The 14,905-nt window shown below is 42.1% G+C and overlaps 1 protein-coding gene across 3 annotated transcripts in view; it reads left to right on the top strand.

Annotated features, from left to right (window-relative positions):
• Nucleotides 1-14,905, top strand: part of ITPR2 (inositol 1,4,5-trisphosphate receptor type 2) — a 298,404-nt gene that overhangs the window by 212,649 nt on the left and 70,850 nt on the right. For 2 of the 3 annotated variants that reach the window (XM_074165726.1, XM_074165717.1), the window contains exons 43-45: nucleotides 715-825; nucleotides 6,710-6,805; nucleotides 8,013-8,132. In XM_074165726.1, coding sequence (XP_074021827.1) covers nucleotides 715-825; nucleotides 6,710-6,805; nucleotides 8,013-8,132 — 327 coding nt within the window. The remainder of the gene's footprint in view (nucleotides 1-714; nucleotides 826-6,709; nucleotides 6,806-8,012; nucleotides 8,133-14,905) is intronic. The other variant, XM_074165736.1, reaches the window with a different exon arrangement.

Below are 14,905 nucleotides of genomic sequence, written 5' to 3'. Positions count from 1 at the left end.
ATTAGAAAAAAAAATACTATAGGCTTGTATAACTGACGCTTCTTTACAAGGTCTAGAAGGTCTGGGACTCCTGCTGTAAAAGCATTTGGGGAATTACTTTTGGTCAGAATTACAGTTTTGAATTGCGTGTCCAGGTATGTCCTTCTGTGCAGAATGTGTCCAGAGGCCTGTAGAAAACCTTCATCTTTGCAAACAAATGGTGCTGTAACAACAATACTAATGCTGGTCGCTGAATGCAAATTTGGAATTTGAGTGTGCAAATTTGATTGTGCCTACATTTGAGCAACCTGCTCTAGTGGGAGGTGTCCCTGCCCATGGCAGAGGTTTGGAACTAGGTGATCTTTAAGGTCCCTTCCAACTCTAACCTGTCTCTAGCTTGTACCACTTGGTGCCGAATCCTGCATGATTCACTTGCAAGCATATTTTAGTTTGCACCACCTTTTTTCCAGTTGTGTATTTCAGTACTGGCAGTGTCAGTTCTGTACTACACAAGTTTCCCCCAGCACCTCTTGTGGCACATTTTCAGTCTGATCTGCTTTGACTGGGAGGTTCATTCCTGTTACAAGGTCTTTCAAGTTCTGGGTCTTTGTTTTGGAAATATTCTGATGTGCATATTCTCTCCCTCCCTCCCTCCCTCCCTCCCTCCACCTGTCCCATCTCCGTCTTTTTTGCCCCTCCTCCCCTCCCTTTCTCCCCAACTCCCTTCTCTTGCAGACTTGCATAGCCACCCATGAATCTAATGGGATTGATATCATAATTGCACTCATCTTGAACGACATAAACCCTCTTGGCAAATACTGCATGGACTTGGTGCTTCAGCTGAAGGTACAGTAAATGTAAATTTATTTATTTAAATTTGAGTAATAATAGAAGACATACCCATGCAAGAGCTCTAGGCAACCTGACATTTACTTAAATTTACTATAGCATAATATACTCGTCAGCCTTTGAAAACAAACGTTGCAAATGAATTCAGCTCAGCTTCTGAATCCTTACCAGGCTCTGTACCACAGGCCTTTTGACACACTGTTGTTTGGGAGTATGCCCTCTGCTTTTTTTAAAAAAAGTCCTATCAAACAGATACGGTATAGCTAGCATGAAGACTCTGTATAGTGGGCATAAAATCTCAGGGGACTGATAAACAGCGACACTGTACGGACACGTAACAAGTCAGGCATTCTCTGTTTATACCGAACTCTTAAAAGTTACTTGAGAAGGAGATGTTGTGAAAAAAGAATAATGTATCAATCAGATGACCTGTAACGTCAAATAAAGTTGAAAACAAGGTTAAAGTAAATTGTATGTTGTTTCCCTTCTCGGTCTCCGCTGAAGGGGAGGACAAAGTATAGAGTGGGAGGGCTTGTCGATTTGTTTTGTATTCTACGGAGAGCTGGGTAGGCTCCTAGATAAGTTTCTCTGGTCTGTGTGCCATTGCATGCCATTGCATGCGGAGAGGAGCTCTGCAGTTACACTCTCTGCCAAGTGGGATAGAACTTGTCCAGGAAGAGCCTTGCATTATTGCGTTTTCTTGCCTTTGGAATGGAGTATTTCCATTACAGATGGTCTGTTTCCTCCCCAAAACCAGCAAATACTTTGTGGTAGCTGCTTTGCATCATAATGGCAACATTATGAATGTCTAATTAAATAATTATTATAGCTATATATCACGTACATCAAATCAACAGTGCTTTACACATGATTTTAATAACTGTAATTACATTTTTGAATGGCACTGTAATTCAGGACCCTCTCAAGCAAAACACTTAAGCAGACATTTAACTTTGAACATGCAGACAGTTCTTTTGAAGTCCAAATTTCAGACCCTGTAAAGACCTAGCTACAGTAACTCCAGTGCCATTTTGACTAACCATTATAAGGAAGCTGGCAAATGTTTATAGAACATCTTTCCTATGTATTAACCAAAAATGGAGTTTAGTGACTGCAAGGACCAATTTGGCCGTATTCATAGAAGACTATATATGCCTTACTTAAATAGCAAGATTTGTGATGAATTTTTGAACCAAAGGTTCAAACTGTGGAAATGATTCTGATTTTACAGAATCACAGAATAGTTTGTGTTAGAAGGGACATCTTGAGATCATCTTGTCCAATCCTCCTGCTCAAGCAGGGTCAGATAGAGCAGATTGCCCAGGACTGTGTCCGGTTGAATATCTCCACAAATAGAGGTTCCACAACTTCTCTGGGCAACCTATTCCAGTGTTTGATCACTCTCACAATAAAAAAAGTGTTTCTTGTGTTTAGATGGAATTTCATGTGTGTTTTAATCGGTGTCCATTGCCTTTTGTCCTCTCATGGGGCGTTACTGAGAGGAGTCTGGCTCCCTCATCTTCATTCCTTCCCATCAGGTATTTATACATATTGATAAGAACCCCCTTCTCCAGGCTGAACAGTCCCAGCACTCAGCTGCTTCTTATATGAAAAATGCTCCGTTCCCTTAATCAACTTTGTGGCTTTTGCTGGACTCATTCCAGTAAGTCCATGTCTTTCTTGTACTGGGGAGCCCAGAACTGGACACGGTGCCTGGCCAGATGCGATGTAAAGAATTAGATCCAAATTAAGAATTTAGTGGGTTTTGAGTGGCAACAGATCCAAATAATATAGCACTGAGTTTACCAGGTAATGTTTAACACTTAAAATCTGTCAGTGTTCATAGGCAACTCTGAAGTTGCGAATACATAGATTTTTGTGGTGAAAATACAGAATGCAAAGTATATGGGCCCACACACTTACACATAAAAACAAGCTCAGACGCTGTTTTCAGGGAACATTATATGTTGAACTCATACCCCCCAACCAAAGCAAAGGCAACGCAGAATTATATTTTCCCATGCCATCTTAATTTAGCTGTTTTGCACATAGTTTGTGATGTGGTATTTAATGACATCTTCATGGATTATATTTTCCACTGGACTCCCGAATCATTTAGTGAGCATGGTAGACAGTGTTCATTGAGTGCACAGATGGCCATTGTTCTGTTCTGCCTCTGTTATGCTGAGTATGACCCCCTGGCCTTTCTTGCTGACTAGTATTTAAGCCCTGGCACACAGTTAGGACCTCAATATCTGCCACTCTGTATAGTGGCAGGATGAAGAGACTTTATCAGTCTAAGGGCAGAGAGAGTCTAAGAAGTATTTTTGGCTTTTCTCATAGCACCTTACTCTGCTGTATCTAGTTGCTTCACGCATTAATTTATTTTTCAGAAATTCTAATGAGGAGATGAGATGGGATGAGAAATACTTTGGGATGTCCTGTTCGTAGCACTTGGGAACTGATTTTTCGCAGCACTAATGTGTTACGAAAAACTTTATACTGTATGTTCCAAGTAATGGACCTCTTTTCCTCATTGATATCTGGTAATGGAAATCAAATCCTAGGGTCTCAAAGCATGCCAAAAATGGAGAACAAGTAGTCAAATGATCATGTCAACATCAGGTGCAAGTGATCAGAGAAATAAAACCTGGAGAATGTACCTGTCTGCTGTAATTCTAGGCTATGGTGTGCCAGGTTTGCGGAGTCAGTAGCAAGAAACTGGCTGTTGATGATACAAAGTCCTAGCCACCCTCTACTTTTCCTCACTTCGCAGAAGCTGCAGCGGGCTTCTCTCCTTCTCCAGGGTTGTCTGCACTGGGAAATAGCTTCAAAGTCCTCCTCACCCATGAGTGAGTAGGCTAGTGCCTTCCTCCACTGTTTCCTTCCTTTCCTTCTCAAGCTACCTCACGGCCTGTCTCAACCCCTTTCCTCCTCCTTGGTTTGAGATTCTACTGATGCTACCACAACTGGCTTGGTCACCATTGTAAGGGAAAACTGCAGCAGAGAAAGAAGTATCCAGTTCCTCAGAGCAGCACCCTGTCAGATGTCTTAAAACGCTGTCCTTTCCCTCTACCTGCTCTCAAGCACTGTGCATGTTAAACTTTTGCAATGTAGGTTGCAAGGTAAAGAGTCTGGTTAGATCTTTCCAATGAATGATGCTAGTTTTATTCTGGAGCAAAAGGAAAGGGGAGCTATGGAAAAATCCATATGGAGTCCCATTCTCCTTTAGCCAGTCTGGTCTTTTCTTCTCATCTGTTGTTCTTTGGTCTTCCCTCATCCTAGCGTTGGCTAAGCCCAGGCTCCTCTCTCCTGGCTTCTCACTCAACTCCCAGTCTCCTCTCCCAGAAGGTCCTAGTTCCCCTGTCAAGTATAAATCCTCATTCTATTCATCCACCCTCCTTCCATCTTCTCCTTCCTTCTGCTGCTGACTTCTAATCCTACCGTCCTCCAGTTGGAGACGTTCAGATCTCAGCTTGACAGAGCCCTGACCAACCTGCTTTGAGCAGGGGGTGGAACTGCTGGAAGATCAGTCCAAAGGAGAGCCTCAACTGGGGGATTTTGTGAGCCAACTTGGATGATTTTGTTGTGATTCTGTGCCCACCAAGAAGAAACTCTGAGGGCTTTTAGCTGTGAAATTCCAGCAACTTTCTACAGTATAGTATTTAAATCATAATTAAAAAAAAAAAAAAAGGCTTCTGGGCTGGGCAAATTTGTCTGGGATTCCCTGGGGACTATGACCTGCATGATTGTGTTGTCTTGGCCTCTAGTCCTCCAGATTTTCAGCCCTGCTATCAAAACTTGGAGATACAAAGGCTGCTTAAAACAGAAGTTGCTTGAACATGCAGGAAGTAACATCTTTTGCCTCAGTCACAAAAGTAGCTGAACCCTTTGCTTCCAAAATTGTCCATACTAATTGTCTGAGGCACACCCTTGCTGCAAGAGATTTCAGTTTGAATTGCTGACATCTGGCAATAAGCAACTGAGAAAGAGGTTTTACGGTGGGTTGAACGTTTTACTGGCCCCTACCTGTAACATGGAACTGCAGTCTGTGTCTAAGTATTCACACAGGTTAGTGTGTAATAATTAGAGGATGATGAAGGGGTGCTGTGGCAGGGGAACCAAGGCAACCACGCTCTGCCAGAAAGCAGTCAAACCTCCAAAACCATTTTTCCTCTCCTGTTCACGGCATCTGATTTAACTGGAAGTCAGACAGGTCTCCAAAGTCTGAGGTGCTACTCAGTTACTGCTGCTAAAACTCATGCTATTCAATCCTCGGGAGAGGTCCGGTGGAAAGCACCCAGTTGACAAAAGAATATCTTTATATGTTCCCCCAGGAATATTTGGTAGTGAAACAAAATTCCAGGAATGGATGAAAACAGTTTAATTTATAGCCTTTCAATTAAAAAACAAAGGGGAGGGAAACCTGCCTGAACGATGAAACCTTTTGTGGAATACATTTTGTAATTACCTCTGTTAAGTATTGTTTTAGCAGAAAGCCATGGCAAAAATTGCTAGGTGGGCAATAAGAAAAGGAAATGGGATTTTGTTTCTTGTGAACAGTATAGAACAAGGCCTCTGTATTTAAGTTGAATATTTTCAATATTTAATGTTATTCTGTGTCACAGGACCCAAAGGGTAATGATTAATGGAGCAGGTTCAAGCTGGAGGCCTGTAACCAGTGGTGTCCCCCAGGGGTCAATACTTGGTCCAGTCCTGTTCAACATATTCATCAGCAACCTGGACGAGGGGACAGAGTGTATCCTCGGCAAGTTTGCTGATGACACCAAACTGGGAGCAGTGGCTGACACCCTGGAGGGCCGTGCTGCCATCCAGCGAGACCTGGACAGGCTGGAGAGCTGGGCAAGGAAGAACCTCATGAGGTTCAACAGGGAAAAGTGTAGGGTCCTGCACCTGGGGAAGAAGAATGTCAGGCACGAATACAAGTTAGGCGTGGACCTGCTGGAGTCAAGTTCCGAAGAGAAAGATCTGGGGGTCCTGGTAGACAGCAAAATGACAATGAGCAAGCAGTGTGCTCTTGTGGCCAGGAAGGCCAACGGAATCCTGGGCTGCGTAGGGAAGAGTGTGGCCAGTAGGTCGAGGGAAGTCATTCTCCCCCTCTACTCTGCACTGGTGAGGCCACAACTGGAATACTGCATCCAGTTCTGGGCTCCCCAATTCAAGAGGGATAGGGAACTACTGGAAAGAGTCCAGCAAAGGGCAACGAGGATGATTCAAGGATTGGAGCATCTCCCTGATGAAGAAAGGCTGAGAGAGCTGGGACTCTTTAGCCTGAAGAAGGGAGACCTTATCAATGCTTATAAGTATCTGAAGGGTGGGTTGAAGGAGGAGGGAGCCAGACTCTTTTCAGTGGTTGCCAGTGACAGGATGAGGGGCAATGGGCACAAGCTGGAACATAGGAGGTTCCACTCAAATATGAGAAGAAACTTCTTTCCGGTGAGGGTGTCAGAGCCCTGGAACAGGCTGCCCAGGGAGGTCATGGAGTCCCCTTCTTTGGAGATCTTCAAGCCCCACCTGGATGCAGTCCTGAGTAACATGCTCTGACATGCTCTGGGCAATCCTGCTTCAGCAGGGGAGTTGGACTAGATGATCTTTATGGTCCCTTCCAACTCTAAAAATTCAGTGAAATTCAGTGAAATTCTTCCAATATAGCGTGCAGGGTTAGTTAGCCTTACGGTATGCTGACATTAAAATGGGAGAAAAACCCTATAAATATGTCAGTAAAATAAAAGATGCAAGTAGTTTAAAATCTTACCCGCTAAAAAAGTGGTCCTCCTGATCTCAATTAAAACAAATGCAAGGGTCATTAATCCATGAAATAGATTTTTAAGTTTGCATTAACTTGGTTTTGTACCTCTAGAACAATGCCTCCAAGCTTTTGCTGGCTATTATGGAAAGCAGGCACGACAGTGAGAATGCGGAAAGAATCCTTTTCAACATGAGACCAAGAGAACTGGTGAGAAAAACTTCTGAATATTTATAAATCTTTTGGCTGAAAAAAAATCTGTCATTAGAACATTTTTAAAATGATCTGCACCTAAGCTGAAAAGTGTTGGCAGTGTATAGTGACACAATGTATCAGGATAGTACTAATTCACAAAAAGTACTTTAAAAGGATCAAGCATGCATGATTTCAGTCTTTACGACTTCATCATTTTTATCCCTTCCAAGCACTTTCCTGTAATTGTTTCCTAACTAAATTATCGTACGCTGGTAGACTGTCTTCAAGTACACTTTGTCAGGGGCTGGGAAATTAAGCTTGCACGGTTTGTGAAAAAGTGCTACAGAAGCGTGTGTGTTTAGACATATATACTACATGTATGTATGTTGTATCTTATATATCTCACGAGCAAACAGACAGTTAAAAGCAGTTGTTGCTGTATTTTGGAACAACTGTAATACTTGTGTAGGTCTCCAGGACTTTTAAATAGATGGTAGGTCTGGAGATACCATTTCCAATCCAGTTGACCGTCTAACAGCAGTGACTGAAAAACTGGTTTTTTGGGGAGATCTGTGGGCATCAGGCCAGTGGTCTGCTCGTTTCGGGGAGTCATCGCCATGGTGGCATGTCAACATGATGAGGCCATCCCTAAGGTACCACTGCAGGATCAGGTCCTGCGTGGGGCATAGAGTATTTCCCCCTGTTGGTCCTGTAAGAGGCTTTTGAATATTTTGGAACTACCCCAGCACTCTGCCCAGATCTGTATCTTCCTTTTCTTTTTGGTTTAAGTTGTTTGGTTTTTTTTCTGTTAAACTCTGTGGAGAACGCTGAGTGATGTTGCAGCCAGCTCTAGCCAGACGGAGATCGCAGCTGCACGCTTAGTGCCGCAAGACCCTACCTGTGGTATCTGTAGATCTATCTTTAAAAGCATTTGTGAATATACCTGTTAAAAAGGGCTCAGCATCCCTGTTCCTTTCTTGCGGTTGCAGAAGTTTTCCTGATGAGGGGTGTAGCAGTTTGGAGCTTCATAAATACTTCAAGCTTGTCTTTATTCAGAAAGTATTTCTCAGACCGCTCGCTTGTCTTGCAGGACCGCAGGGCACCCATCCAGGCTTGAGCTGAAGAGCTGAACAAAGCGAGCATGTTCAAACACAGTGTTCAGTGCTTTTTTCCCCAAAAATACCAGTTATTTCATCTCTCCTTGGTTGGGTTTGTGTTACAGGTTGATGTGATGAAGAATGCATATAACCAAGGCCTTGAATGTGACCATGAGGAGGAGAACGGAGATGACGGCATTTCCCCAAAAGATGTTGGCCATAATATCTATATTTTAGCACATCAGGTATGTCTTATCTGTTGTGTGACTGCTTCCAGAAAAACTCCACACAAAACCTGACTGATCAAAAAGGGTAGTTTTCCTTTCTTGTGATTTCTGGCTTGTGTTTATGTACAATGTGACTGTATCTGGAAGGTTGCTGAGAGCAGGAGAAGCAAGCAGTCTCACTGTATGAGTAGGCACTCTACAGGATTTGGTAGGTTCTGGTTTTGTGCAGTAATGACGTAGAGCAAAGCGGTTAATGTATACTTAGCTTTGTCTTCTTTTAACATTAACAGCTCATTCATAGCAATCAAATAATAAGTTATCTATCTATCTAGTTAACTATACTATATACAGTATTGCTGTATTTAAATAGTAGCTTCTGTTGTGCTACCAGATCAGCTTTAATTGAGAAGATTCATATTATTTTAGATATATTAATTAGCAAATAAGAATAATTGGACCTTTTAACTGTTTTCTCCTTTTGACTTATGTTGTAGTGCCCTCAGGGGTTTTTTTGATCACTTTGGCTTCTCTACTGGTAAAGGTAAAATGGACACTGAAGGTTTTTATTTAATGGGATATTACTTCTTCAGAGCAGTTGGTATCAAAAAGAGTTTATTTTTCAGTTGTGTTAAGACTATCAAAAAGAGTTTTTTTAATTAAAAAAGTCAAGACCACGTTTTGGGTTGTTTTTTTTAAAAATTATATGATAAATGATAGCATTTGGTGTGTCGTATAAGGGCCAAATTTTTAAAAAATGTGTAAGTAAGTATTTTTTCTAAGTAAGACGAAATAAACAGATAGGGGTAGGGAGTGTTCCACATTCGTTATACTTATTAAGTGTTGTTAGGAATTGAATACTCAATGGAAAAAGAAAAGAAAGCAATCTATAGTTATACTAGTATTATGCAATGTTTCTTTCAAGCAAGGAGTGGAACAATAGTTACTGAATTATGCTCGTGTGCTTGCAGCACATTTAAATAAGTAAGTCTTGTTATTATGTTGTTGTTACGGATGACTATGTTCCACTCTCGAGCTGTATGTGCTCACCAAAGATGATAGAATTTTTAGAAAGTACCTGTAGCGCCTTACCTTGTATGACTCTTTACTCCTTGAAAATTTAAATGATTGTCAGCCAAATTGAAATGTTGGTATTTTATGTCTTTTGCCTACAGTTTGTGTTAGGTGATTTAACAGGGCTCATGACAATGAAAAATAAATAAAAATAAATAAAGTTCTGTCCCTATATAGATACTCAGGGTGCTGGGGAGGCCCGTGCTGCTCCACAGCTATTCCAAATGCCTCATCTGTAGTCAGGATTTGGGTTGCATAAGGCTCATGGCAGCAATTTACTGAGCTGCTTCCTGTTCTTTAGAGTTAAATGGCACGCTTGGCTCTATATGCTGTAAAAAGATCCATCTTTTTTTTAAAAAAAAGAAAAAGGGATTGTTTTTTCCTTCTTGCGTTTCTGTAACACAGCATGTGTGTCTGTTTACAACAGCTTTGCACCCACGTCAAGCCCCATACCAAAACAAAGCAATGGAAGGGTAGGCAATCTGGGGCGTTCCTCCTCCACTAAGGAAAAGCTGATTCTTGGCACAGGACTGCTGATCTTTAACCCCAAACTCTTTCCCCGTGTGCCCTTTCACTCGCCCTGGGATGGGCAGGATACCAGCACGGCCCCTCCTCAGTAAGGCCATTGTTGCTGGGTTCCTTTGCTGGCTCCACTCTCCAAACACCCTCTTACACTTTGCTGTGTTGAGGTGGCTTTTTGGTGGCTGGGCCTTCCACTCAGCTTAACTGACCTGATTTACATAATATTTCTTTGCTTGTGCTCCTTACAGTTTCAGAGTTCATCTGACTTTATTTTTGTCTACAACCAGTGTGGCTCTTCAGTCGCTTTCCTGCCGCTTGCTTGGGACCACTTGCTCTAGTTAAAGCTTTCTGGTCCCTCTGTAACAGCAGAATCAAGACCAAGAGTTCCTCTTTTTGCTGTTACAGCCTTCAAACACAGACAGTTTATTTTGGGGAGCTCAGACTTTCAGTTTTTGTCGTTGCACTCTTTGGAGTGATGGTGGGTTCTGCATTTTGCCACCACTAACATCCTTCCTTGCCCTTCCTGTGGTTGATTTTACCAGAAGCAAAAGGCATTCTTGTAAATGTTTGACCCGTGGTGCATAGAAAGTTATAAATATGTCACAAGCAAGGCTGGGATTTCTGTTGTTAAATCTCCTTTACAGGCTCCCAACCCCTACCCCAAATGCATACACAGAGACATGTATGGAGGTGCATGTGCACACACGTACATCACACAAGCACACACCATGCATGTACCTCACACAGAGGTGTGTGGCACAGCAGCCGGGGACATGGTGGTAAGAGGCTGACTACTAAATATGTCATGTCATAGAATCATAGAATGGTCAGAGTTGGAAGGGACCTTAAAGATCCTCGAGTTCCAACCCCCCTGCCATGGGCAGGGACACCTCCACTAGAGCAGGTTGCTCAAAGCCCCATCCAGCCTGGCCTTGAACACTTCCAGGGAAGGGGCATCCACAGCTTCTCTGGGCAACCTGTTCCAGTGCCTCACCACCCTCACAGGAAAGAATTTCCTCCTAATATCTAATCTAAATCTCCCCTCTTCCAATTTGAAACCATTACCCCTTGTGCTGTCACTACACTTCCTGACAAAGAGTCCCTCTCCGGCTCTCCTGTAGGCTCCCTTCAGATATTGGAAGGCTGCTCTGAGGTCTGCCCGGAGCCTTCTCTTCTCCAGGCTGAACAACCCCAGCTCTCTCAGCCTGTCTTCATAGTTATCACGTCTCTTCCACATGACTCTCTGTCCCCTCTTTTCTTTCCTTGATTTCCTAATCCTCCTCTAGCCTGCCACATGCCATAGTCGTGCTTTTTCTCCTGCACTGACTCCAGGCTGTCTGGATGCTGCTGCTCCTCAATTTTCCCATTTGATGTATTACCAGCAGAGAGAAGAAGGGAGTGCCACCAATAGAAAGCAGAACTGACTTATCCATGAGGAACTGCCCCGAGCTGCACTCCCACCCTGCAGCCTGCCTCTAGGGTAGGGCTCCTTCCAGACGTAACTCTTCTACAGCTGCTTGTGGAAGAGTGACTCAAACTGGTGCTTGAGGTCACATCCTGGAAAAATAAGCCTATTATTGCTAGATAGAGAGCATTCACAATTCTCTTGAAAAATCCATGGAGAAGGTTCTGTTTGTCTTTTGAGTTCAAATGTCATGCTCAGAGCCAAGCCTTCAGCTTGACATTACTAATTTCTTACAGTAGTCTCGGGTGAATGCCCGTGCGTGGTGTGTTATGGATAGTTCCATCAGCTCTTACACCTCCTCCAGCTTCAGTCAGAAGGAATTGGTGTGGTATTTTTATTGCTCTCCTCTCAAAAGATTCTGTTAAAGCAGGCTACACTTTGTTTTGCAGTTACTAAGGCTGTCCACAAAGGGACTTCATCTTAATGTGATATCTCTGTAGAGATTACAAAAACTTTTGACATAGTAGCACAAAAAAAGTTTCATACTTACTCACTTCTTACGTGCAGAAGCATTAGTGTAGGAGAATCAAGTTTTTAAATGGCTACCAAAAAAAATAATAAAAAATCATTAAAGTCTAAGGAAATCCTCTGGCTTTTCAGGTGACTACTTGAGCTTGCTACCTGTTAGTTATAATGAAGTATTTAGATGATCTTTAAGGTCCCTTCCAACTCTAACCATTCTATGATTCTATGAGTCAGTAGTTTGTAAACTAAAAAAAACCTTTATTGGAGTTTGTAGTATTTCTGTGAGGCTCATGACCCTTTTACATTTGCTATGAAGCAAGATAAAGCACTGGTTATAACCACAGGCTCCTGTAGTTTGAATGCATGTATACACGTGCTTCTGTTTACGGAAAATACTTTGGAGTGTTTCTCTGTGTTTTTCAGCTAGATAAAGCTCTCTAAATACGGCACGAAGCCCAAGCTAATACACTGTACCTTTCAGCAGGGGCTGTATTCATGAGGTTCAGAAGAACATGAAGTAACTTTACATAGCTTCTCGTCAGCTTGCAGCGTGGGAAGAATGCACTTTCATCTGCCTGTTAAACTATGTAGATGTGTCCTTGATCTAGAAAGATGTGAGTGGACAGGGAATAGGGAAGCAAATCCTAATACTGCAACAAAATTTTCAAATTTTTAGTGCCTTGTGACTTCCTCCATCTAGTTCCCAAAGCTGTTGCAGGAGCATAGAGGTATTGACCTAGTGTGTCACCCCTTTCATGACGTATGTTCTCTTCTCTCAGACAAGCAGAATGTTTACTCAACTGCTTGATTTTAAGCGTATGCTAAAATGCCTTGCTGGAAAGGGAGCCTGGGCCTTGGAATTCGACAGTATCTTTGTAACCTCCAGGTAAATAGAAGGGTGGGGTATTTTATGAGGTTAAGCTACAAACTTACTTAAATCCCAAGGCAGTATGAAAATACTTATAATTTCTTGGTGGCACCGAGGCTTAATGAAAAGTCATTTCCTCCACCCCGTAAAGTTAGAAGAAGTTAATGCTGCTTGATATCAGTGAAGTTGCACAGCAGAAACGAACACGAGCTTGAACCAGGCTGTCTTCTAATAGACTGATACAGTTGGAAGTGTTCTTCCATTGATTAAGTTCTTAAAATAAGCCGAGGGAAAGGCGGCAGGATTTGCTGTGAATTGTAAGGTTCTTGCTTCAGGTACTACTGAGCATACTGTGGCAGTTGGAGATAATGAGTAAGTCATACTCCGTCCTCGCTGGTGCTAATTTTAAATGGACTGAGCAAAATAAGTCGTTCAGCCTTATGTATTTGTTAATATATTAAATACATTAGTATCAGCATCAAGATTTCTTCATCAAACTTGGCAAGCTTTATCAAACTAATGTCTTATTGCCATCTTTATGCAGTATATTGCATATTAGTGTATGCATATGAAGAATATTTGCTAACTATGCAATTAAAATCATAATTGATGGCATGGGTTTATAGTTTGAGAGTAGTGGTGCACTACGGGCTATATTTTAAAAGTTACTATTTTTGACATTTAAAAAAGGACTGCTTTGATAATGAGACTTGGCTATGTGGTACATTCATTAAGGAGAAACTAAAGTCAGTTTTAAAAAATGTAGCTATCCAAATACATAAACTTCCAAGAAACACAAAACCTTTGTTTCTCTGGGTTTTTGATTAGCAGGTCTTTCTAGATCTTGCCACCAGGTTTGAGTACAGCAAGGGCTGGGAGAAGCTTTATTTTCCACATCAATTCTGTGCCTAGAACTGTGTGGTTCTAGGACTCTTGTATACTACAGCAGAAAAAAGAAATGACAACGATAATAGCCATTTCAGAAATACTTAAAAAAATAATCTTCCTTTTTATAGGATTTTGGAACAGTTCAAAGCTTTTGTTAATTTTGTTTCCTCCTCTCTTAAAGCAGACGGTATTACCTGGAGTTACAGGTAAAGACGCCAAGCCAGAAGCAGGTGTAGACAGCAAGTCATTAGCTGGCGTGGGAAGGGAATACAAGTTGCTTGATCCACAGTGCTTTGCTTTAACTGCTGCCTTGGGTTTTCTCCTGTGCTCATTCAATCCCAGCTACTTTACTAATGAGAAAAATTGACGTTTATTGGGTAGTGCTGTTGAGAGGTACATAATCACTGACCACATTAGTACTCCAAGAGTCTTTTAAAGAGATCATGTTAACTTTTTTTTTTTTAAATAAACTTTCCTGTGCTGCTAATATTATGGATTGTTAAGGCAAGAAGAGCTTTCATAAGATGATGGATAATAATGTATGCATGAGTGTGAGGGAAGTACTGTAAGGCTTAACTTTTTTTGTGGGTAGTTATTTTTGGTGTTATAGCTTGGAGCAGCTGCTGGCTTTCCTTCACTTAGCTGTACTTTAATGTTGAGGCAGATGAACTTAGACCTTGGTCCTCCTTCTGCCTTATGTTTGTGTGTGCATGCATAAAATACATTTATTAAAACTTATACTGTAAGTAAATATGAATTCTCGTACCCATCCATTTGTCTTGACCCACATATAATTCAAGGACAAAGGATTCCATGGCAAGACTGTCGTGGTTTTGGCTGAATTTACCAAAATCAGACCGACAGATGGCCTTTCCCCCCCTTCTCCCCCCCACAAAAGAGGAGAGAGGAGGAGAAAGAGATAAGGAGATTCAGAAGTTTAGAATGAACTAAACTACTTTAATGAAGAATTAATATTAAAATAAAAATAAAGAAGAAAATAATGAAATAGATACAATATATACCAAACCGTATCAAGCTCCCAGGATGACAGTCACGTCACCGGCAGGCACTGGGGAAGTCCCAGACTGGACTCAGCGACGGATGGGAACTGGATTCCAGCTCTGGAGTCAGGAACACACAGATCGGGATCAAAGGCAGATGAACAGACAGAGACCTCTCTGGACGTCGGCCATCGCAGGAAGGGGCTGACCCTTTGATCCCTCAGCTTTTATACTGAGCGTGGGGCAGATGGGATGGAATACCCCAGCTGGTCAGGTTTGGGTCACCTCTCCTGTCCACTCCTCCCCACCGATGTGACCCCTCTACGTTTTTTCCGTTTCCGACCCTCTAAAGGGGCAAATAACGAAATTGGCTGCCCTTGGTTGTTATAGCAATAAGTATAAGCAAGGGCCTCCCTGCCTACCATTCCTTGGCATGGAGCACAAACATTGGGCTTATCATTCTGAGAATGAGCAGTTTTCTCCACAATATGCCATTAATTTCAGAGAGTTA

The sequence above is a fragment of the Numenius arquata genome, chromosome 2 (genome assembly GCF_964106895.1).
Source record: "Numenius arquata chromosome 2, bNumArq3.hap1.1, whole genome shotgun sequence".
Lineage (NCBI taxonomy): Eukaryota > Metazoa > Chordata > Aves > Charadriiformes > Scolopacidae > Numenius > Numenius arquata.
Note: the sequence above shows the minus strand (reverse complement) of the source record. Positions and strands in the feature narration are given on the sequence as shown.